This window comes from Callionymus lyra, chromosome 17 (genome assembly GCF_982586985.1).
Source record: "Callionymus lyra chromosome 17, fCalLyr1.hap1.1, whole genome shotgun sequence".
Lineage (NCBI taxonomy): Eukaryota > Metazoa > Chordata > Actinopteri > Syngnathiformes > Callionymidae > Callionymus > Callionymus lyra.
The window spans coordinates 12,101,159-12,127,018 of NC_141834.1; the positions used below are offsets into that span (position 1 = coordinate 12,101,159).

Here is a 25,860-nt window from a genome sequence, read left to right on the forward strand (position 1 = left end):
CAAGAGGATGAGAACTTTTACAACTCACCGTTTTATAGAACATAAAAATCTTCTTCCGTTTGTTTTGTGATTTGACGATCCTGGTTTCCTATACGAGCTTCCAGTCTATTGTGCCGTCGCGTGAGAGCAGCTCCGTCCCAGAACCACAGCCTGGTCCTACTCCAAGAATCAAATCCTTTTTTTTTCTTTTTTCTTTCCTCTTTATGGCCACAACATGCAAAACTCTGGTCTCGTCGACTCCACATGTAGTTTTGTTTAACGTTCACTTCCCTCTCGCGATTCTACTTGTGGAGAGAATGAGTGCAGCTGCGAAGAGTTTTTGGAAAAAGCAACAATCTGTTAGGAACAGATGCAGGAGGGGGGGCAGGACACCGGAGAGTTTTCTCGTTAGAGCAAATTATAATTAAACTTTCTCAGCAGCAGGTCACACATCGACGCCGCGAGATCTGGAATAATTGGGAACTCTTACTTCCAGCTATTTCTGTAATTTTAACAAATCGTTCGGCGAAGGCTCGGGAATCAACGTTGAATGGCAGAAAATATGTTTTGTTTTGGCCAATATCTTAAGCACCTTTTGATGTGCATTTACATCAATATTACAGATACACTTTAATCAATATTTGTATTACGATAATATATAGAATAGTAATATTTTTTAAAGATGATCTTGCGTTGGCTAACTAGCATTTAGATATGTCCAATGTTATCCATTACATTTATTTTTTTAATTCACTATTTTATCATATTTTCAGACACACTGACTGCATGTTTATGATGAAAATCAAATATTTAACGATTAATATTAAATATTATAGTGCTAGTTAACCATCACTCTATCAATATAACTTTATATTTTTTAGTTTTTGCAATCATTTTAATTTTAATTGAAGTGTGTGTGTGTATATATATATATATATATATATATATATATATATATTTGGTTTCAACAAACACAGGCCTGATACCAAAACGTTGGTTAATAATAGTCATGTTTATCGTAAAGCATCTATTTCTGTTGGTCAGCTTTGACGGCACCAGAGGATTTCCTTCCTGACTCATGTGACTAAATATAACCAAGTCTCCTGAGCCTTAGTCACCCAAAATAAGCGTTGACACTACAAAGTTTTAATATTGCGATTAACTGTGTTTAAATCAGAAGCATCGGTCTTGTTATTTTATTAGAATATGGATGGTTGTTTACTTTAGCAATTCCATCACGTTCGAAGAGACTCTATCCAAAGTTATAAGCACTAGCTTTGCTAGCTTTAGCGTTTCTAAACGTGACGATTGGCCTCTAAGTTTATGTATAAAATGTCATTATAAAGCCTAATTATGACAACAAATTGAGACTTTGCTGAAGTTTAAATCGCATTACTAATGTAAATTATTACGGCACACAATAAGAGTTAATTATCTTGGATCATTTACGACAGACCTCATTAAAGTGTGGCTTGGGGGCCACATGCTGCCTTCTGCCTGCCTTCTTATGGTCCTGACACAAATATAACATTTTTTATTTCGACATCAGTCTTTATATTTAACCATTTTTGAATATGTTCTTAATATATTTTAATGACACTGCTTGTACCACTATCCAAGTCTTTTTTGAATAGTTTTTGTTTAGTGTATTGCAATCACAACTACAGCATTTAAAAGAACATTTCTTACAGTATTATATAGTACTATACTGTGTCAGTATATTTGTTTATTAAAATGGATTCATTTGCCTTTTTTTCCATCTTTGAATTCTGTTTTTTCTTTTCCGCTTTAATTTTCCCCCTTGTTACCTGTACTTTATACCTACTCTTATTCCTTTTAATATGTCACTGAAATATTTTTTATTATTCTTACATATCTGTTTGCTGCTTTGCAAAGCTCTCATAATGTGTCCCCTCAGGGACATTATCTACCCTCCTCTGTGAAACAAGAGAGTTTTCCCGCCCGCCGGTCGTCCGGGCGACTCTCCTGACTCCCTCTCTCGGGTGACTCATCATCCAAACATGCCGACAGGAAAAGAACCACTTCACTCAGAAGTCCTCACAAGAGGCACTTTCGCCTCTTTATTGACGGACTTATCAATAGATTAGATTGTGTATCTTATCGCAGCCATTGATCTGAACCAAACGTGGTCGACCCTGAGCGTCGATCTAGCCTGTCGTTCAAGTCCGGAAACAACTGTTGCCATTTGCCACATGTGTGGCCCCTGGTGAGGCTTGTGATTTATCAGCGGCGGCAGCTGAAACACAATGATGGTACTGTGGCGCCGATCATGTGCCAGCCTGTAGAGTTTACACAACTAAACGTTCGTTTGGCGAGTCGTCGGATCAGTCGGAGCACGTCTGGAGCTCCTATTGAAGATCATGTCTCTTTTGAGAAAAACAAATAAAACAAGTGATGATTTTAAGGCAACGCTTTGTCCTCCAGCTCGACTATTTCTGGACCTTTTTATTGGGTGATCTTATAAAAAAAAACCTTTTCCCTCCGGTGATGTCCACAAAGAGGCTTTTGTGAAGAGCCCCCGAAAAATGAAGGTGGAAAATTGGAACGGTGGAATCAGCAGAGAATTTGAGGAAACCCTCCCCTTCTTTTCTGTCTGTGTTTCAATGGTGACTCATCGGGGAAACCCCCCCCCGCCCGCCTGTCCGCACATGGTTGGCAGATGATCAGCGCGTGTGACGCTGGTCACTCACCAGACGTTGGTCCGACAGATGATAATGGGAGCTGCAATGGAGGAGATAGTGAGTCGCGTCAATGGACGACTGCTTCAGCACAATTAGGGTCCGAGTCGTCTGATGCAGCGTCAGATGCTTCTGCCCCCTGCTGTTGGATGTCTGCACGGCTGTGAACAACTCTTATGTTGCACGTCTGCCATCTTTAGAAACACATCGGAGAGTCACTGTTGCAATATAAACAAAGATAAAAAAAATTCTTATTAATAAATCTGTAATTCTGCTTTTATTGATTTAATAAACCTTTATTCTTCTTGCATTTAAGTTGAGTCAGGAGTTCACAGAAACATTACACCGGCATACATGATATCAACACATACAGTAAATCAAAATAAATGAATAAAAACGATTAAATAAAAAGAATAATAAATAAAATAATTATAAATATATTAACATTAATACACATATAATGTCAACAATGAACTTTTAATATTTAAAAAACATTACATGTTGTTTTGTTCATATTTTTGCTGAATTATTTTATCTTAACATCTTGTCTCTAATCAAAGTTTATTCTAGTTTGATTTTGCTAAAATAATTCAGTCAGAATGTGATTTTAAATCTGAAGTTGCAATGAAAATTTGAGTTAAAGACACTTTTTTTAACTACTTTTTTTTTTTTATTGATGTTAATGTCTGTGTGAAGTGAACAAATGGAAGACATTAAAAAGATTAAGCTGCAAAAAAAGCTTGATTCCACCAAAAAATGTAGGATATATTTGAGCAGGTTTGAGATTTGAGGTAAAAATATGTTTTGCAAATGATCTTTTTAATGAAGGAGTGTTTTAATGATCACCAAAAATAGTTTTGTGTCTGCGAATAGATGCTGATATTGATCAAACCAGAGCAGCCTCAGATTTAAAAGCCTCCGATTGGCCGAGATCTTAAGGTAGATCAAGTGGTTTCACCTGCATTGATGCTGTGGAATTGAAATTTTGAAAATGTTATTTTTAATTTTTTTAGGTAAAACTTAAGAATGTGCTTCTTGATTGTTGGTTGCTTGGTTTCCTAGGAAGCGTTTGGCTTCAGTATTTCCATCTCTTTCGTGTGGCAAAGGCCTGGCAATGAGGCTCTGGTTGCTGTGGCAACAGCATTGCAAAACAGAGCGGTGGGGGGGGCGATAGGTTTTTTGTTTTTTTTCTCTTTCACTCAACCAGTCGGGGTACATTTCTTGTTACCGGGGCGGACAAAGATAGCTGTGAGTCATCGTGTAGCAGCCAGCACATTCCTCCTCCCTCTGCCCCTCAGACGCTCCACTATTCTCTTCTATTTCTGTCTTTTACACCTTCACCCCGTCCAGCTCTGTGCACATATTTAAACGAGGTTATTTCATTTAAACGGCAAGTTGGGTTGAGGCTCCTTAGCGACTTTTGTTTGGTTTTTGGGGGAAACTTTTTGGAACTTAGAGAATCTTCAGAGTTTCTCAACTAAGGATTTTTTTTCTTTAAATGCCTTTCTTTTATCTAAAGCTTTTCTTTGTTCCATAAATGGTTTTTATTTATTTTTTTATTTGCTGTGTTTATTGTTTTTTTGTTTTTTTTTAAATTAACTTCAAACACCCATTAAGAACCTTAAGGCTCTTTGTTTACTTTTCCAGGTTTCTTTTTCAAATAAGCTCCTGAGGGATCAATAAAGTTCTATCCATCTATTATAAAAACTATTGTAAAAATTTGACCAAAAACTGTTTCCTTACACTAAGTAAAATTTCTAAATTTAGGAACATATTCTCACAACATCATCTGGAGCTTTATAATCCATGCGTTTGCGTCTTCTTGTTTAGACCATTTAGTTTATTTTCGTGTCTAAACAAGAAGGATCTGTCTCGCCTGCAGTTCATACAAAACTCTGAAGCGAGAATTCTGACCTGCTCTAGTAGAAGAACTCACATTTCCCCCGATCCTTAGAACTCTTCACTGGCTGCCAATTTCTTTCAGGATCCATTTTTAAAAATCTGATTCTGACTTTCAGAGCTAATTATGGTCAGGCTCCTCCTTACATCAGTGATCTGATCCAGCCTTACACCCCAGCTAGGCAAGACATTTTTATTTGTGAAGGCTTTTCCCTAACTTTCTGGGACTCCTGCGTTTGTCTTATGTGTCTTGGCCTTTTAAAGTGTATATTTTAACTGTATTGTTTTTTGTTTTTTTTGTTCAAGTGCTTTGTGACCCTTGTCTAGAAAGGCACAAATAACTATTACTTAATTATTTACTTACTTACTTACTGATAATCTGTAAATATATTTTTGCTTTGATTAATGACACCTAAATTTGCAACAAAGGACAAACATTTTCTCAATTATACACAAACATTTTTGTGATATTTTTCTCTTTCTTGCACACAAATACTAGTGTAGTTAGCAGAAAGCAAGTGTATACAAACACCCTTTCTCCTATAAATGCCTGCAAACAAACTTTTGTTCTTAATTTTTTTTATTAAATATACTCTTCATTTTGACTCACAAAACGCACTCTTTCTCTCCCTCACACTGGCCTGGAAGTTTTTCCGGGGATGAGAATCCAAACAGAGTGCAGTGATATTTACACGGAGAGGCTCCGATGATTAGATCGTACAAACAGATGTTGCGTAACTATCATAAGGTCACATATACAGAGCTGGTGAACGACACGTTCATGATGTCATTCATTCATGTGACGCACAAGTGTACGTGAACCTGCAGGAAAACTCCTTTTTTCTTTTCACCTCCAGAAAAGATTTAAGATTTACTTTAACACATCATTTTATTTACGTTGCTATTCACTTAATTTGAATCCATTTGTATAGCGCTCTTTGTCTTCTAATGAGCGTATTCAGTCTTTTTTCTGAAGTTGTTTCCATCATGCCAAACGCGTTAGTACTTTCCATTCATTAGCTAATTATCACGGCCCATTAGTTCCATTAGCCTCCATCTATAGACGAATACGTCTGTAAAAAACCATCTGGACAAAAAGAATTGTCGTGCTAGCTTTTATTCAATACTGTCATTGATTTATTGTTTCTTTTGTTGGTGAGTGCTAGCTTACAGGCTACTCAAAGTACATTCTCTGGTTTATATACATTAACCTGTAATACATATGTTTTGATTTTCTTTCCGTTTCTAACCGTGAAAGGAATTATAACATGTAAACTTAAGTGCAACAATGTAGCTCTTCTTTTCAGTGATTATTAGCCGGCTAATGCTAATAGCTTAGCATTTAGCAGCTGTAAAAATGGAACCTTTAAAGCAAAAAGATATTTCTTAATTGCATCACAATGTATTTAGGATAAATAAATATATATTCTAACAATATCAACAGGTAAGAATGCGTTAAATTATTTTAGATATTAATCTTATTGATTAAAAAAAATGATGCAAACATGTAGTTATCGTCAACATCGTTATCTTTAAATTAAGAGGATTTAATAACAGAAAAATGTGATCCATTTGGAAGAGTTTTTGTCAAAGTGTGTATAATATCTGAAGGTATTTATCGGATGTCTGCTTCTTCAAATCTTGTGTAGCTGCAAAGGCATGCTAGCACAGCTAGTCTTAGCATCTCAGGGAAATGTCGAAGGTCATGGTTTATGTTTTTCTTTTTGTTGAACATTAGTGATCGGCTCAGTCTTTAGAGTTATTGGAGGTAAAGTCTTCCTCCACCTTTGACTTCACACATTATCTCGGTCTGTTGCCCCACAATTGTTTTTTACCTTTTTCCCCATAGTTTTCTCTACTGCTGTACAATATTTAGTGTTCATATTTACAAATCTTTCCCTTTAATTGTTGCATTTAAGTAAATAAAAAAAACCTAAACAACTGTTTTTTATTCTCTCCTACAATTTCTGCAAAAATCACATTTTTATCACGAGTATAACTTGTTTTTGAAAACCACCAAAATAACTGGTACCTTTTGTAATCTGTGTCCTTCCACAAATAAATAATGAATAAATAAAGGAACATAATTATTTTCACAGCACTACATGTTGCACTTAAAATAGGAAAAAAAAACACAAGACAAGAACATTAAAGCAAAACAATTTTAGACATTAGAATCGTTAGGATTACGTTTTTTAATATTTGGTGAAATTGAAGTAGTTTTGTTTCAGATTAGCTAACGAGAATACATGTTTTTACTCCCAGACTTTTCCCTTCTTCCTTCTCCCTTTCCCCTCTTTTAAATGTAGCTCACAGTTGCCAAAGAAGTTGCTCTGGTTTAAGAACACGGCGTCCCTAGGATCCAAACATTTGGTCGTCCTTTTATGATCGTGTTCACTTCGACTAAGAAGAGTTGTGTTTCAAGCGGGGGCTGGATGTCGGTGCAAATGCCAGTTTTACATTTGAGAAACTCTTTCTTTGTTCTCTCAAAATCTGGTTGCCATTTAAATAGTTTACTCATTCAACATGTGTTAAACGTCCGCCCGGGATTTTAGTTTGATGTAATACCAGTTTATTTTTCTCTCCCTTCCCCTCGGTCGCAAAATTTAATTCCTCAAAAAATGAGTGAAAAACGGTACAAAGAGCACCCGTGTGATTTTTAGCCTCTACTTCTGGCAGTTATAGACTTGTTTTTTCTTCAGATTCCTGGTTTGTTCCCGAACATCTGATGGTTCTGTGTCTGCAGGACATCAAGCTGATGAACATCATTAGTGACCGTGACGTGCACGCACCAGCCAAATCAAATAAGAAGCTCATTTCCGTCACTTTTCCGCTGACGACCTTCTCTTTGCAACTAGTGTTTTTCCACGAGCAGATCCAAACCCTTCTCCTTTTCGAATCCTTCTTCCCATTTCAAAGAACACGTGCATCAAACATGAACGTCGCTGATGATTCAGAGCCGCTTCCCTGGAGATGAAGCTAATGGTCTTTGGTGTTGATGACTCACAAGACTATGTTGATGGATTTGGCTTCACTTCAGACTCGCATTATGAACTGCAGCCCCCGGTCTCTGCATTCAACATCCGGCTCAAGTGGAGGAAGAAAAGAAGCATTTTTTCGTTAGAGCTTCAGTATAATCGATGTACAATCGGTCATGAACTCGCATGTAAAAATATAATTTGTCTTCATTGGAGATCATGACTACACAACAGTGTGTATTACTACTAATACATTTATGATAACAATAATATCTTATTTTATGTGTTTGAAATTAGCAATCAGGATGCCCAGTTTTACTTTAGTTTTTATTTCCTTTAATGTATTAATTTATTGAATACATTTTTTTCTTGTTTCTCTTTATTTGTTCTCTGTTAGACCAAATAAATGACAGTTGCAGATGCATAACAAATACCAAATACTTGTTTAACACTAAAAGATATTCGATTATTTATTTATTTATTTATTATTATTTCTCCATCAGTATTCAATCATCTCTATAAACTTTAACAGCTAATTATGCATATGCAACACTTTTAACTGTAAGCAATTCATGACTCGACACTAGGGGGAGCCATAAACACTACTTAAAAGTCTATAGATTGGGTCTTTAATTATGGGCTTGGGATTTTAAGTTGTGAGTTTGAATTTGTTCACTATTTCTTTTTTAAATTTAACTGCAGGTATTTTTGCAATTAGATTCATGATTCAGTGACTAATGTTTTATGCATGATTGATTTTTTTCCCTTTTTAACTGTTGGAACTGACACCATAGTTCTTAAAGAGTAAAAAAGAACTTCAGAAGTAGCCGATGCTTAAGTTAAACAAGAGCAAAATAACGATTTATATTCTGTGGGCAAGAGATTTTGAAGCTATTTTTAAATCTCCATGATGCCCAATTGTACGGTGGTTTGAGGGAGAAGAGCAGATGATGGTAAAACCGCATCAATAATTCATCCGTCTCTTCACAGAAACACTAAGAAGGAGTCGGACCTGGAGGCGGCTCTGGTCCGGCTGAGGGATCTGGAGGCCTTGCTGAACTCTAAAGATGCATCTCTGTCCACCGCGCTGGCTGAGAAACGATCCCTGGAGGCCGAAGTCAAGGACCTCAAGGCTCAACTGGCAAAGGTAACATCAATACAAATGGTCACAACATCAGTCTGTATGTCGAAGGCGTGTCCTTAAGTGATTCATCAGCAATAATAAACATGGATCTAAATAATAGAGTATGAATGAGGCCGGAAGGCTGATGACGACCGCATTGTGTGTTTTTTATCAATGAACACAACAGCAGCTCCAGCTGTGGTCTCACTCCATCTACTGGTGGATCTCAGTCACTCCATGAATCAACCATCTTCCTTCTCCCTCCTCCCAGTTGGAGGCTAATTTAGCAGATGCCAGGAGGCAACTGCAGGAGGAGATGCTGCAGAGCGTGGACGCCAAGAATCGCCTGCAGACGCTAAGAGAGGAGCTGGAGTTCCAAAAGAACATCTACAAAGAGGTCCAGCTTTTTTCACCTCAACGTGTCTATTTTCTGCCTGCCAGCCGACTCCTCTGTCCTACATTATATCGTCTCCACAGGATATTGATTTGCTTCCAGCCACCCACTTGTTCTCTCGCCCCCCCATCAGATCCGTCTCCCAGACTATTTTTTTTAAACCAGTCTCTTCTTTTTTGTCTCTTAGCCTCACCTTAAAAGAAAACCAGTTAGAATTTTCTCATTTGCTGTTTATCAGCATTTTATTTTTTATTATTATATTCAGGAATAACTTAATTTATTTGATCAAAACTAGTTTTATTTTAATCTTATTTAATTTTATTGAAGGGCAAAACAAATTATGCACTCATTTAAGATAAAAATATGATTCAATAATATTTTTATTTAAAATAATATACATTTTATTGACTAAAAAATTGCAACTAACCAGAAACGTATTCTTAAAAAGTAATGAATAAAGTAGTTTTCGTAAACACACCATTGTTCATTTTTTCCTCCACGAACTGGTATTATGTCGGCATTAAAACGGATAAAAACAGCAAAAATAAGTTTGTTTCACTAATTTTCACTAGTTTACAGGTTTATTTCTTTAGTAAACTTGACTTAAACTAGCATCACAGGGAAAAAAGCTTACTTTTTGTCAAAACAAATCACATCTCAGACAGTATTAATCAACAAAAGAAATAAAACAAACTGTTTTTCTTTCTATGCGACCCAGTAACAAATGCCTTACAGACCAGGACAGGTCCCCAGACCGTGGGTTGGAAACCACTGCTATAATTTATTTATTAAAAATGTTCTTGTAAAACCCTTTATATCGTTGTCCAATCTAAATTTGGTTGCAAAATAACTCAAAAACAGTTGGAAAAAAAAAGGCAATTTTATAAAATCGCGTGGCGAGAAAAGTATTAAGGTTACAGTTAATCTGTTGCATCATTCATTGTGATAATGTCCATCTGAAGCACCTCCTCAAACCTGACCCTTCTTCTGGACACCCACAGGAGACCCGCGAGTCCAGGCGCCGCCAGGAGACCCGCACCTTGGAGATGGACAGCGGACGACAGATGGACTTCGAGAGCAAACTGGCGGCGGCTCTGGCCGAGCTGAGAGCTCAGCATGAGGAGCAGGTCAACCTGTACAAGTCCGAGCTGGAGAAGACCTACAACTCCAAGGTAGACTCGCCGTCGCCACCTTCTGTTTGAGATGTTTATTTTTATTTTTAATGTCGTAGTGCACTGTTGTATTTTACCCTCAAGTACTGTTTAGTTTACCGCCACTGTTTTTCTGTATTCGTTTTGAATATTTGTTTTTTTTAAACAAAACATTTGTTTATGTTTATTTTCCTTATATTCCATCAATCAACAGTATCTACAGATGCAAAAATACTCGGAGAACAAATGAAATTTGAAAGAAAACTATTTCCATTTTACAGCTGTAAAAGTGTTTATGCCTCCACACGCACAAATGCATACATACATATTCAGAAAATGGAGTAAAACTAAACTGAAATGCAAGAAAACTAGAACAAAAAAATATAATCCAAGCCCAATACAAGTTGCCGACATTTATAGTTTTATTTTACAGCATGCACTGTATGTTTAATTCTATCCCATCATAAACTTGCTGCTATGACAACTCACATTTTCCCTGTGGGAAGAAGAAAAAGGATCATCTTATCTTAAAGCTTGAACTCAAGATGGGGTTGTCATCCTGTCTGTCTTGATGTGGGAGAGAAGACTCGAAACTAACAAATGCTCTGCTTCCCCTCGACTTCTCTCTCTGTTCACCTTCCCTCACGTAGGAGGCGAAACAAAAAAGGCTGCGGTGATTTTTTAGGATGAATCATCTTTGATGCTCGCGTAGATCTTTAATCCCAGCTTTAAGGAGTCCACGTCTCGGCGTTGTCGAGGCGCCTCCCCGCGGCGCCGAGGCGAGGCTCCTCGGAGCGAGCGTCTCGTGAACCCTTCGCCGCCGCTGACGGCGTCTGCGCCCTGTGTTTCAGCTGGAGAACGCCCGACAGTCGGCCAGCAGGAACAACCACCTGGTGGGAGCCGCTCACGAGGAGCTGCAGCAGACTCGAGTGCGCCTGGAGGGCATGTCGGGTCAACTCAGCCTGCTGCAGAAGCAGGTACAGCTCGCAGGAATGATGAGAAGACCGACTCAGACTGACAAAAGGGTCGACTTATGAATTCTGAAGAAGAGATTTGATGGAGGTGTGGAAGTATAATGGTGCCATCAGATGATAGCAATGGAGTACCGAGCTATTGAACTTTCAGTCATCAATCATGGTGGCACCATTACATATATATACAACATTTTATATTGAATTTAAAAGGCTACAAATGAAAAAATAGTGAATTTAAAAGATGCATTTTTTCATTATTGAATTATCATTATTATTTTCTTTAAATATAAGGTTTTCAAATGTAATAATTCAATTAACTTTTATATATTCAATTTGTTTTCATTGAATTATTACAATTATTAAATGGATCAATAGCTTGGAGTAACTTTCAGCCAATCATGGTGACACTATTACATGTATAAGTAAGTAAGTAATTTTTATTTGTATAGCGCTTTTCTAGACCAGGGTCACAAAGCGCTTAAACAATCAAAACAATATTCAATAAAGTATATACTTTAAAGATCAAGATAAAACTGAGAACACTTTATATTGAATTTAAAAGGCTACAAATTAAAAAAAAATAGTGAATTTATAAGATGCATTTTTTCATAATTGGAATTGCAAAAAATATACGTAAAAAAAAAAAGCGTATTTTCTTTAAATATATGGTTTTAAAATGTAATAATTCATTTAACTTTTATATATTCGATTTGTTTTCATTGAATTATTACAATTATTACATGGATCAATAGCTCGGTACTCCAAGCTATTGATCCAACTTTCAGCCAATCATGGTGGAACTAATATACATATATATAACATTTTATATTGAATTTAAAAGGCTACAAATTAAAAAATAGTGAATTTATAAAATGCATTTGTTCATTATTGGAATTTACAAAAAATATACGGATAAAAAATGCGTATTTTCTTTAAATACAAGGTTTTAAAATGTAATAATTCAATTAACTTTTATATATTCAATTAGTTTTCATTGAATTATTACAATTATTACAACTTTCAGCCAATCATGGTGGCACTAATATACATATATAACATTTTATATTGAATTTAAAAGGCTACAAATTAAAAAATAGTGAATTTATAAAATGCATTTGTTCATTATTGGAATTTACAAAAAATATACGGATAAAAAATGCGTATTTTCTTTAAATACAAGGTTTTAAAATGTAATAATTCAATTAACTTTTATATATTCAATTAGTTTTCATTGAATTATTACAATTATTACAACTTTCAGCCAATCATGGTGGCACTAATATACATATATATAACATTTTATATTGAATTTAAAAGGCTACAAATTAAAAAATAGTGAATTTATAAAATGCATTTTTTCATTATTGGAATTACAAAAAATCTAAAAAAAAAAGGCATATTTTCTTTAAATATAAGGTTTTAAAATGTAATAATTCAATTAACTTTTATATATTCAATTTGTTTTCATTGAACTATTACAATTATTACATGGATCAATAGGTCGGTACTCCAAGCTATTGATCCAACTTTCAGCCAATCATGGTGGCACTATTACATATATATATATATATATATATATAACATTTTATATTGAATTTAAAAGGCTACAAATTAAAAAATAGTGAATTTATATGATGCATTGCATGGAATTGCAAAAAATATACGTAAAAAAATGCATATTTCTTTACATATAAGGTTTTAAAATGTAATAATTCAATGAAAACAAATGAAAATAAAAAAGTTGTTGAATTCAATTAGTCAAAACAAAGTTTAAACATTTGAATTAAGTCTCAACTTTGGTTTTTTTCAGCTGTCGGCGAGCGAGTCGAAGGTGCGAGAGCTGGAGGAATCTCTGAGCCGAGAGCGCGACATGACGCGCCGACGGCTGGAGGACAAGGAGCGCGAGATGGCGGAGATGCGAGCTCGTATGCAGCAGCAGCTGGACGAGTATCAGGAGCTGCTGGACATCAAGTTGGCTCTGGACATGGAGATCAGTGCCTACAGGAAGCTGCTGGAGGGCGAGGAGGAGCGGTGAGATGATGAGCATGTTGTCTGTGAGCCAGGACCAGGGTCAGACTAGAAGGATAACATGAATACGATTTACATCTTATTGACAATCGTATAAATATGGAGGTTTATCAGAAGAGTGGTTATATTTAACATTTTCAATTGTTTTTTTTAAATCTAAATGTAGTTTTTAAAGCCTTTATACATCTTTGAATAATTAAATTAAATGTGTTCCATGTGGAATTTGTTTTAATTGAACATCAACAAATGATTGAATTTAGTTATCCAAAGATTTAATTATTTTATTAACAATTGAGTAAATAAAATAAAAAAACTTTTTTAATACATTTTTTTTATTATTATTTCTAAATAAATAATACGTTTTTTTGTTTTTAATTTGTAGCCAATATAAAATTGTTGGTATAATATTGACCACATAATTGGCTAATAAGTTAAACTACTTAATAAGTTAAGTAAAGTTAAGTAGCTCGGTATTGTTTGGTATAGTCTAGTGGCACCATTATACCAACATTAATATTTACATTTAAAAGTCTTGGTATAAATGATAATGTCAACTTTGCTAAATTTATTTTTGATTTGTTGGGCTTGCAATCTCAAACTGTGTGTAAAAAAAAATAAAGAAAAATACTAATAAATTATGATTTAAAACTCAATGATTTAAAGATATATTTAAAGAAAAAGCAACAGCTTTTTTTAAATATAAAAAAGTACAATTTTCAACATTGAAACGTTCAATATTGGGATTTACTTTAGGTCAACATGGAATTGTTCCCTGGTTGTTCAGACTTTCTTCACATTTTAACGTCATCCATCCTTCTGTCCTCCTCCTCCTCCTCCTCCAGCCTCCGTCTCTCCCCCAGCCCTTCCGCCCTCAGGGTCACGGGGACCCGGGTCTCCGGCTCCAGCCACAGTCACACCAGCCGTCTGGTCCAATCGGCCGCCGCCGCCTCCAGCAGCCGCAACTCCTCCGGCACCAACAAGAAGCGGCGCCTGAACGACAACGACAGCGAGTCCTCCAGCATGGTGGGCGGGACCGTGACCAAGACCCGGATCTTGCAGAACGCCTCGGCCAGCGGACGCATCACCGTGGACGAGGTGGACTTGGACGGCAAGTTCATCCGGCTCAGCAACAAGGCCGACGAGGTAAAATTTAACTTTTTTTTTTTTTTTTTTACTAGGAAGGACAAGTGTGGCTACGTAAATCTGAATTCTAATGTTGTTTCGTCTCTTCCCCGGGCAGGATCAGTCGCTCAGCCACTGGCAGGTGAAGAGACAAGTCGGGAGTTCCACTCCCATCGTCTACAAGTTTCCTCCCAAGTTCTCCCTCAAATCCGGGGCGAGCGTCACCGTGAGTTTGTCGCCCGAAAACATCGTCTGGTCTGGAAATTCCACGTCCCTTCAAAGTGTTTTGTCCCCGTGTAGGTCTGGGCCGCGTCCGGCGGCGGAACCCACAACCCGCCCACCGACCTGGTGTGGAAGACCCAGAACTCCTGGGGCACCGGAGACCTGATGGAGACCATCTTGATCAACTCCAACGGAGAGGTGTGGAGTCGTCTTCTTCTTTTTGACTCTTAAGAATGGTTTGAACTGTGGTCTTCTGGCCTGCAGGAGATGGCGATGAGGAAAGTGACGCGCACGCTCTTCCAGGACGAGGATGACGATGACATGGTGAACGCATGTTTCTTCGATCAACTTGTAGATCTTCACCGTCAAAAGCGTTGGTCCAGTTGTCCGGAGCTGTTTTTTGTCGCCCCCTACAGGGAGCTCACAGCACGAGCGACGCAGACCACGAGTACAACCTGCGCAGCCGCACGGTGATCTGCGACTCATGCGGGCAGCCGTCTGACCGCAGCGGACCCTGCGGCAGTGGTGGACCCGAAGGCCTGGTCGGACATTCCTTCTTCATGGGCTCCAACAAGCCCAGACGGGTACGGAGACGACGTTTGACGACATTTAAGACAATTTCTAGGTCGCATCTGAACTGAATACATAAGACTGGTTATTTTAATTTTGTTTCTATTAGTGGTTTAATTATTATTTTACACTCAACTATCTTAATTGACTTTATTACAAGGAGAACGAGAATATATATGTGTAGTATTGTCGAGTACTTGACTCTGGTGTTGCAGAATTTACAGACTACATGACTCTTGATGAAGTCGTAACTGCTTTCATTTGTTTTGACACCAAAACATAACCAAACGAGTCGACTGTATCCTCTCATCCTCAGCCATCGCCCGGGATCTCACAGAATTTCATTGTTCCTTTAGCTGTGACTGCTGCCATCTAGTGGCCAGAAGTTTAATTGAAACAAAATAGACTTAGAGACTTAGACTTAGACTTAGACTGCACTTTATTGATCCCTTTGAGATAACACTCTCAGGGAAATTTCTGTTTTCCAGTAGTATAGAAGGAATAGAGAAAAACCAAAAAGCACACAGAAGAGGACGATAGCATTAAATAACAAAACAGTAACTGAATATAACGACAGTATAAACAAAATATAAATAAAATAAACTAAACAAAGTGACTTTATGTTATTTCAAAAGAAAGTGTGTTGTTAATCCACTGTAGAGGTGGAAGTGAAATAAACAAAGGCTGTGAATATTAAGATGTAAATTGTAAAATAAATGTATTGGATTTTTTATATTTAGAAACACTTTTTATTTACCAAAATGTACGGCTGTTAATCTTTAGCAAGAGCTTAACGTAAACTGTACATTATAGGATTCTTTTTTTAAGTTGTTGTTCGTAAATTGAAAGAGTCCGACCAAAAAGAAAGTAATGTTTGACCCCTTCTCTCTTCCTCAGGGTCGCAGGGAGCTGGAGAGCTGCTCCGTCATGTAGAACCAAACCAAACCTCACCAAGAAACCAGCGACTCTTGACGCAGGAGCATCGTTTTTTTTTTTAATTTGATTTACTGTTTGCTTATTTTTTTTATTATTTTTGATTGTTTAGTTTGCAGGTTAGCTCGTCTTCACGGTTTCCGCTTCCATTATCTTCGCACGCCGCTCGCACCTGCTTCTTGACCAGAAACGCTGGGTTTGATCCGAACCGGGTTTTCGCCTCCTTTTCATGGCCGAGCTGTCGACACTCAACACGCACAGCGAGTGAACCTGCTCAGACTAACTCTGCGGGAATTTACTCTGCACTAGTAGAGGAAAGAGGCTCTTTAAACGTTTTACGAGATGGATCAAATGTTTATTTTTTTGAAAATCTGTTCTCGATAATCTAGAGTTAGATTACACGATCGTCAGTAAACCAAAGTGCTAAACTCAGGGTTTAAATCTGGTTCAGTCCAGTCACTTTGAAGAAGTTAGTCGGAGGATTTAGATTTTTTTTTTCTCTCCGAAATGTTTAAGGGAATCAGGAATTCTAGTTGTTTGCTGGAGATGTTGTCTCGACTAGATGTACCTAAGATAGAGTACCTTGTTGTTTTGATAATTCCAAAGATGTTTACTTTTCTAGTTAATGTTTGGTGCAAGAGATTATGGATTATCAAACGAATGTGCCTTCAGAGAACTGAGTCCAGACCGTGTCACATGACCTTCCTCGTGGTCTTGTGAATGTCAGCCTTTCCCGAAAAAAACAAACTGGTCCTAGAAGCCTTTTTTCCTTCTTTTTCCAAAATATATTGGGTTCATTTTTGTAATCTTTAGCTTTACGCTTTATCATGCAGAGGGTAGAAGACTGTAGTCTGGCAGCTTGATCATTTATACTGCAACTATTTGAATATCAATGCATTTATGGAAAAAAAAAAACTTGATGTTTCCTTTTTGTTTTTGTAGATTTTCAAAAGTATTTTTGCAGTAACTCTTTATTTTCTGTAACGTTCGTCCAAACTCCAGAAAGTGCCTTAAAAAAAAGTCCTTCGCAAGTTTAAAAATGTGTATTTTGCAACCATTTAAAAATCCTTGACTTGTACAATCAAGTGTCCTGTGATAAAAGGTAATATATATTTTATTAAATCATGAGTATATTGACAAATATTTCAACTAGAGAGTCTCGAACACTAAAGCCATTGTGCCAAATTCAGTTTAAAAATCAACATGTGATGTCAATATTTTTGCTGTGATTATTCTGTCCGCAGAAAAGTTGTGAGAAGAAGCAATTGTTGGTGTTTGAAAAAGAAACTTGTCTGAGTTGTGTTTTTTTGGTTCTTTCTGTTTGTAAGATGATGAATAAAACATTCTTTATCAGTGACATTTGTGTCTTGTGTTCAAAGTAGTGTGATCGCTTAACAAAGAAAATAATAAAAAGTAAATTACCTCTGAAAAGTTAGAACATGGTTCAACAAACGAGGGAATTAAAAGGGGAAAATGGATTTAAATACACATTTATAGATTTGACCTGTTCCATTGAAAAGTACAGTTTTTTTTTTGTTTTTTTTTAAACTTGCATGAAAAACTGTGATCACTTCTAAGAACATGGTGTTAAGTCAGTGCTGTCAATCACAAGACATTGTTTACTATTTTTTAGCGATGAAGCAAATAGTTTCGAAAACTGAGAAGTGTCTGTACGTGATCCATTTGCGCATGCGCGTTGCATTCAAAATACACAACTTTATTTATATAACCGGTGACGTAGCGTCTCTTTGAATCTCAAAGCATCAATTTTATTGAGGAAAATAATTTATTGTGTCTATACCAGGGGTGTCAAACCGGTCCAGTAAAGGGCCAGGGTGGTGCAGGTTTTTGTTCCAACCAGTCAAGCACACATGACTTAACCAATCAGGTGTCGGCTTAACAAGCAACACCTGACTGACAAGTAATTGATTACTGTCTTCAGACGCCTGATTGGTTCAACTATATGTGCTTGACTGGTTGGAACAAAAACCTGCACCACCCTGGCCCTTTACTGGACCGGTTTGACACATGTGGTCTATACCATCTACCGGTTAAAATTAAGATAAGTATTAAGACGTTCCAAGGAAAGTTTTTGTTGGCCAGCATGTCCGTTTAAGTTGAGATGAAATCATCATCGATGATCGTAATAGTGTATCACTATTATTAAACGAATCACAAATAAATATTTCGTGGGACAGAAAATATGCGATTACATTTATCTATAAACTATTACGTTTTATCAACGTGATTTTTTTTATATAACATTTAAAAAACAGAAATTAAAGATAACATGACTCTATTTTTCCTTATGAATAGTTTTCTAAAAGTATCAAATATATGAGATCAATAAAAAAAATATGACCAGACTCATTCGGGAACTAAAAAAAAGTCAGTCACGTGACTCCTCCCACTACGATTACCCTTAATCGTTCGCACCTGTTGATACGCTTGATGAGTAACACCTGTCGTGTATATAAAGCTACAGGTGAGTTCAGTAACTCAAGAACATTCGTGTTGACAGGTGAGTCCGTCGCTGAGATTTAAACTTCGTCTTAGTTAAAAAAAAAAGGGTTACTTACATTTGTTTTGTGAAGTTTTTGTAAATTTAATTAGGTGTAGAAATAAGTAAAATCTTTTAATTAGTTGTATTGCGCTCAACTGAGTTAATTTTTAAGGTCAGCATAATGCATACTTTTAACTATACTAAAGCGATTTTTCACTGCAAATGTTTCAACTCTTGAAGCTGAATTTTCGGATGTTTGTTCTTCTCAGACGACGTCGTGAACCTGAAGAGCTCGAGATGTTTGCAGTGGGTGAGTAAAATACTACCTTGAGTAGTATCTGATCCTGTCGTCAATCTCTGAAGCGTCTAACCGTGAGTACTTTTTTCATTCTTTAATGCCCCCCAGTAGCTTCAGCCCCTATCCCACCGAGCTTCAACTGAAGGCTCGGGCCCCTACCTCTGCTCTAGGGCCCCTACCTCTGCTCTAGGGCCCCTACCTCTGCTCTAGGGCCCCTACCTCTGCTCTAGGGCCCCTACCTCTGCTCTAGGGCCCCTACCTCTGCTCTAGGGCCCCTACCTCTGCTCTAGGGCCCCTACCTCTGCTCTAGGGCCCCTACCTCTGCTCTTGGAGTAAAAGTATCATGATGTTCAGTTCTATGTTAATCTTTGTATCCTTTGTCTTTTTCTTTGATCTATCTTCTTTATCTTTAGACTTGGATTGTATCTTCTTTCTTCTCGTTTCTGTTCTTTTAATTGTATTTTTATGAATAATTGCTGTGGCTAACTGGACAAAACTATTTCAATGAAGTTCCACTTGCCTACCTCAAGTCCATGTATCTCCTGCAGACCCATGTCTCTCAGGCCCATAGACCAGACGCCACCTCAGCTCTCGGGAGCTTAAATGTTTGCAACTGTGATCTTGATTGTGATGCATGAGCTCTCATGAGCTACAGATGTCTTCATCGGAAGAGGAACGTTCTGATCCGGTCGCCCCGACAATCTCTGAAGCGTCTAACCGTGAGTACTGTTTCTTTGCCTATCGCGGTGCAGGGCAGTGACAGGCACATACCCCACACACACTAAAAGTTATTAAACGGGCAAAACGGTTATTAAACGGGCTTTAAAAAAATAAAAAAATAAAAAATTTATGCCATTTTGGACTCTTTATTTTCCAATTTGAGGAGGAAGACTTGAAGGCCCACCGGATCCACGACCACAAGGTTTGACTTCTTCACTTGTTTGATAAGTGTTTAACTTTAACATTTAAGCTACATCTTCAAAACTGATTAAGTATTTGAATTTGTGTTTGAATGGAGCTAAAACATAATTCTTGTCAGAGACGTTCATCTTATATTTCCATCAAGTTCCAAGCATGTTACCACATTGTTCTTTACCTCAGGTGAAGGGTGTGGAGGCTGCTGGACTTCTTGAAGATGGAGCAGGTTCTAAGAAGACGAAGAAGATGCAACGTTAAAGTGTGTTGTTGTATGACATGAATGTAAACCTTGTAATCACTAATGTCTGTACTGGTGATGTATGATGTAAAACTCTAAAATGTAATGTATGAGTAGCTAATGTTAAAAAGCTAACGCTAATTATGATGGAATTATTGTGTGTGTGTATATATATGTTTACTTGCTAAGGCTAATGTTAAACATGATCCTAAATTTACCTTTTTTCCAGCGGGTGGTAATGCTAACATTGATTTTTCTCAGCAGGTGACGGTGACTGCTGTGCCAAAGATGAGTAGCTAATGTTGACATGCTAAAGCTAATAATGAATTGCTTGTCTATATATTGACATGCTTAGGCTAAGGTTGTACATAATGCTAAAGATAATGTTGAACATGGTCCTAAATGTTATCATGATTGTCCTGCAGATCTGATGCTAACTTGACTTTTGCCCCTAGCAGATGCTAATGCTAAGACTTTCTCTGTAGGTGAGGTGACTGCTGTGCCAAGGAGTAGCTAAAGTTATACTACCCACCAACATTGACTCATGATGCTAACTTGACCTTTTTTCTCCAGTGGGTGCTAATGCTAACATTGATTTCCTCAGCAGGTGCCGATGAGTAGCTAATGTTGAAATGCTAAAGCTAATAATGAATTGCTTGTCTATATATTGACATGCTTAGGCTAAGGTTGTACATAATGCTAAAGATAATGTTGAACATGGCCCTAAATGTTATCATGATTGTCCTGCAGATCTGATGCTAACTTGACTTTTGCCCCTAGAAGATGCTAATGCTAAGACTTTCTCTGTAGGTGAGGTGACTGCTGTGCCAACGAGTAGCAAAAGTTATACGACCCCCCCAACATTAACTCATGATGCTAACTTGACCTTTTTTCTCCAGCGGGTGCTAATGCTAACATTGATTTCCTCAGCAGGTGACGATGGGTAGCTAATGTTGAAATGCTAAAGCTAATAATGAATTGCTTGTCTATATGTTGACATGCTTAGGCTAAGTTTGTACATAATGCTAAAGCTAATGTTGAACATGGTCCTAAATGTTAGCATGATTGTCCTGCTGATATGATGCTAACTTGACTTTTGCCCCCAGCAGATGCTAATGCTAATACTTTCTCTGTAGGTGAGGTGACTGCTGTGCCAAGGAGTAGCTAAAGTTATACTACCCGCCAACATTGACTCATGATGCTAACTTGACCTTTTTTCTCCAGCAGGTGCTAATGCTAACATTGATTTCCTCAGCAGGTGCCGATGAGTAGCTAATGTTGAAATGCTAAAGCTAATAATGAATTGCTTGTCTATATATTGACATGCTTAGGCTAAGGTTGTACATAATGCTAAAGATAATGTTGAACATGGCCCTAAATGTTATCATGATTGTCCTGCAGATCTCATGCTAACTTGACTTTTGCCCCTAGAAGATGCTAATGCTAATACTTTCTCTGTAGGTGAGGTGACTGCTGTGCCAACGAGTAGCAAAAGTTATACGACCCCCCCAACATTAACTCATGATGCTAACTTGACCTTTTTTCTCCAGCGGGTGCTAATGCTAACATTGATTTCCTCAGCAGGTGACGATGGGTAGCTAATGTTGAAATGCTAAAGATAATAATGAATTGCTTGTCTATATGTTGACATGCTTAGGCTAAGGTTGTACATAATGCTAAAGCTAATGTTGAACATGGTCCTAAATGTTAGCATGATTGTCCTGCTGATATGATGCTAAGGAGTAGCTAAAGTTATACTACCTGCCAACATTAACTCGTATCATGATGCAAACTTTAACTTTTTTCCAGCAGGTGCTAATTCTAACATTGATTTTTCTCAGCAGGTGATGGTGACTGCTGTGTCAAGGATGAGTAGCTAATGTTGACAAGCTAATGCTATCTGAATTTATTGTGTATATATATATTTACAAGCTAAGGCTAATGTTGAACATGATCCTAAATGTTAGGATGATTGTCCTGCAGATCTGATGCTAACTTTACCTTTTTTCCAGCAGGTGCTAATGCTAACATTGATATTTCTCACCAGGTGACAGTGACTGCTGTGCCAAGGATGAGTAGCTAATGTTGACATGCTTAAGCTAATAACGACTTGCTTGTTTATATATTGACATGCTAATGTTGTACATAATGCTAAAGCTAATGTTGAACATGATCCTAAATGTTAGCATGATTGTCCTGCAGATCTGATGCCAACTTGACTTTGGCCTCTAGCAGATGCTAAGACTTTCTTTTAGGTGAGGTGACTGCTTTACCAAGGAGTAGCTAAAGTTGTACTTTCTCCAGCGGGTACTAATGCTTTGATTTTCCTCAGCAGGTGATGGTGACTGCTGTGCCAAGGATGAGTAGCAAACGTTAACATGCTAAAGCGATTTGATGAATTGCTGATGTATTGAAATGCTAAGGCTAATGTTGAACATGGTCCTATATGTTAGCATGATTGTCCTGCAGATATGATGCTAACTTGACTTTTGCCCCTAGCAGATGCTAATGCTAAGACTTTCTCTGTAGGTGAGGTGACTGCTGTGCCAAGTAGCGGCTAAAGTTATACTACCTGCCAACATTAACTCGTATCATGATGCTAACTTGACCTTTATTCTCCAGCGGTTGCTAATGCTAACATTGATTTCCTTAGCAGGTGATGGGGACTGCTGTGCCAAGAATGAGTAGCTAATGTTTATGTGCTAAAGCTAATTGATGGATTTATTGTCTATATATTGACATGCTAAGGCTAATGTTGTGCATAATGCTAAAGCTAATGTTGAACATATTCCTAAATGTTGGCATGATTGTCCTGCAGATATGATGCTAACTTAACTTTTGCCCGTAGCAGATGCTAAGTCTTTCTCTGTAGGTGAGGTGACTGCTGTACCAAGGAGTAGCTAAAGTTGTACTACACGCCAACATTAACTCGTATCATGATGCTACTTGATCTTTTTTCTCCAGCGGGTACTAAGGCTTTGATTTTCCTCAGCAGGTGATGGTGACTGCTGTGCCAAGGATGAGTAGCAAACGTTTACATGCTAAAGCTAATTGATGATGAATTGCTGGTCTATACCGTATATTGAAATGCTAAGGCTAATGTTGAACATGGTCCTAAATGTTAGCATGATTGTCCTGCAGATATGATGCCAACTTGACTTTTGCCCCTAGCAGATGCTAATGCTAAGACTTTCTCTGTAGGCGAGGTGACTGCTGTGCCAAGTAGTAGCTAAAGTTATTCTACCTGCCAACATTAACTCATATCATGATGCTAACTTGACCTTTATTCTCCAGCGGGTGCTAATGCTAACATTGATTTCCTTAGCAGGTGGTGGGGACTGCTGTGCCAAGAATGAGTAGCTAATGTTGATGTGCTAAAGCTAATTTATTTTATTGTCTATATATTGACATGCTAAGGCTAATGTTGTGCATAATGCTAATGTTGAACATATTCCTAAATGTTAGCATGATTGTCCTGCAGATCTGATGCTAACTTTACCCTTTTTTCCAGCAGTTGCTAATGCTAACATTGATTTCCTTAGCAGGTGATGGGGACTACTGTGCCAAGGGTGGGTAGATATTGTTGACATGCTAAGGCTAATGTTAGCATTAATTGACCATATCTGATGCTAACTTGACTTTTATTCAGAAGATGCTAATGCTAAGACTCTCTGTAGGAGAGGTGACTGCTGTACCAAGAAGTAGCTAAAGTTATACTACCCACCAACATTAACTCGTATCATGACGCTAACTTGATCCTTTTTTCCCAGCCAGTGCTAATGGTAACATTGATTTTTCTCAGCAGGTGATGGTGACCGCTGTTCTAAAGATGAGAAGCTAATGTTGTTCTAACTAATTGATAATAAATTGCTTGTCTATATATTAACATGCTAAGGCTAATGTTTTACATAATCCTAAATGTTGGCATGATTGTTCTGCAGATAAGATGTTAACTTGACTTTTTCCCCTAGCAGATGCTAATACTTTTTCTGTAGGTGAGTCGACTGCTGTGCCAAGGAGTAGCAAAGGTTATACTACCAACCAACATTAACTTAAATCGTGATGCTAACTTGAACTTTTTTCCAGCGGGTGCTAATGTTAACATTGATTTCCTCAGCAGGTGATGGTGACTGCTTTGCTAAGGATGAGTAGCTAACTTTGAAATGCTAAAGCTATTTGATGAATTGTTTGTCTATATATTGACATGCTAAGGCTAATGTTGTAAATGGTGCTAATGTTGCACATCAATTGTTAGCATGATTGTCCTGCAGATCTGATGCTAACTTGACTTTTACCCCTAGCATATGCTAATGCTGAGACTTTCTCTGTAGGTGAGGTGACTGCTGTGGCAGGGAGTAGATAAAGTTGTACTACCCACCAACATTAACTCATGATGCTAACTTGACTTTTTTTTTCCTCCAGCAGGTGCTAATGCTAATTGACAATTAATTGCTTGTCTATATATTGACATGCTAAGACTAATGTTGTACATGATCACAAATGTTAGCTGATTTACCTGTAGATGTATTGCTAACTGACCTTTATTCAGAAGATGTTAATGCTAAGACTTTCTCTGCAGGTGAGGTAACTGCTTTTCTAAGGATGAGTAGCTAATGTTAAAATGCTAAGACTAATTGATAGACTTTATTATATATACATTGACATGTTTATTTTCTATAAGATGAATAATTGTATACAATTAACTCTGACTCTCTCTAGGTGCTAATTCTAACTTTGCCATTTGCTAATGATTAACACGTACTATGCTAAGGTCAGTAGCTTCCTTTTACAATCTAATCCTAATAATTTTGTGTTTAAATATATCTTGGCTAACATGCACTTTTTCTTTTTTTAAGCAGGTGCTAACTTTGACCTGATCTACAGCAAATCAATGATTGCTATGCTAAGGTGAGTTACTTGACTTGTAAAGCTAATGCTAATAGTTAATCGTGTATATATTGGCTAAATTGTACTTTTTGAGCAGGTGCCAACTTTTACCTTCTCTGTAGCAGATCGACATTAAGGTGAGAAATCCAATTTACAAGCTAATGCTAAAGTTCTTTCTCATTCCAAACATGCAAGTAATGGTTGAATACCCTGATGCTAACGGTCCATTCACAGGTGCTATTGCTAACATGTCTTTTCCAGTGAGTGATGGTGAGTATTTAACTTTGACAGTTGACTGACAGGTGCTGTAGGTCATGTGACCAGGAGTATCTGACGATGGTGAATATTAACACATTACAGGTGTTTGGGTTGATAAACTTCTGTGGTTAAGAAAGTTGTCATGTCATCCCAGGTTTGAACTTCAACACGAGGGTTTGAAATCTTTTTAAATTCAAAAGTAAAAACATGTTTATAATTTTTTTACATCCAAAATTGTTGAAAATGTTTGGCCTTTTTACAGCAACGGTTCTCTTGAAATGCAAAGGTAAAAATCTTCACTTTTGAAAAGGGTCTGTTTTTCTTTCCCAGCAATGATTTTAAAATGTTTTTATTCAAAATGGTTTGACTTGTATTTAGACACAGGTTTTCTTTCCCTGTTTTTACATCAAAATGTTTGGGTTTTTCCAGCAAAGGTTTAAAATGTGATTATTCACAAAGGTTTATTAATGGTTTGACATGTTTTTACACACAAAGGTTTTTTCTTTTTTAAATGCAAAAGTAAAACATGTTTAATTTTTTTACATCCAAAATTGTTGGAAATGTTTTGGTTTATTCACAAAGGTTCTCTTTTGAAATACAAAGGTAAAAAATATCTTCACCTTATACATCCAGAATGGTTTGAATACTCTTGAAATGTTTAAACTTCTACAAAAGGGTTTGAAATG

General features: G+C 37.2%; 1 protein-coding gene and 1 long non-coding RNA gene across 3 annotated transcripts in view; both read left to right on the plus strand.

The window, feature by feature from the left end:
* LOC148062480 (lamin-A-like) overlaps positions 1-16,819 on the plus strand; it is a 30,423-nt gene extending 13,604 nt beyond the window's left edge. For both annotated transcript variants that reach the window (XM_087778842.1, XM_087778841.1), the window contains exons 3-13: positions 8,546-8,702; positions 8,950-9,075; positions 10,074-10,244; positions 11,075-11,200; positions 13,008-13,228; positions 14,068-14,368; positions 14,466-14,573; positions 14,648-14,767; positions 14,834-14,893; positions 14,986-15,153; positions 16,037-16,819. In XM_087778842.1, coding sequence (XP_087634968.1) covers positions 8,546-8,702; positions 8,950-9,075; positions 10,074-10,244; positions 11,075-11,200; positions 13,008-13,228; positions 14,068-14,368; positions 14,466-14,573; positions 14,648-14,767; positions 14,834-14,893; positions 14,986-15,153; positions 16,037-16,072 — 1,594 coding nt within the window. In that variant the 3' untranslated portion in view covers positions 16,073-16,819. The remainder of the gene's footprint in view (positions 1-8,545; positions 8,703-8,949; positions 9,076-10,073; positions 10,245-11,074; positions 11,201-13,007; positions 13,229-14,067; positions 14,369-14,465; positions 14,574-14,647; positions 14,768-14,833; positions 14,894-14,985; positions 15,154-16,036) is intronic.
* A 7,913-nt stretch (positions 16,820-24,732) lies between these two features.
* Positions 24,733-25,860, plus strand: LOC148062481 (uncharacterized). The gene is made up of 3 exons (XR_015709202.1): positions 24,733-24,800; positions 24,886-24,937; positions 25,014-25,860. It is a non-coding gene; the product is annotated as an uncharacterized LOC148062481 (long non-coding RNA).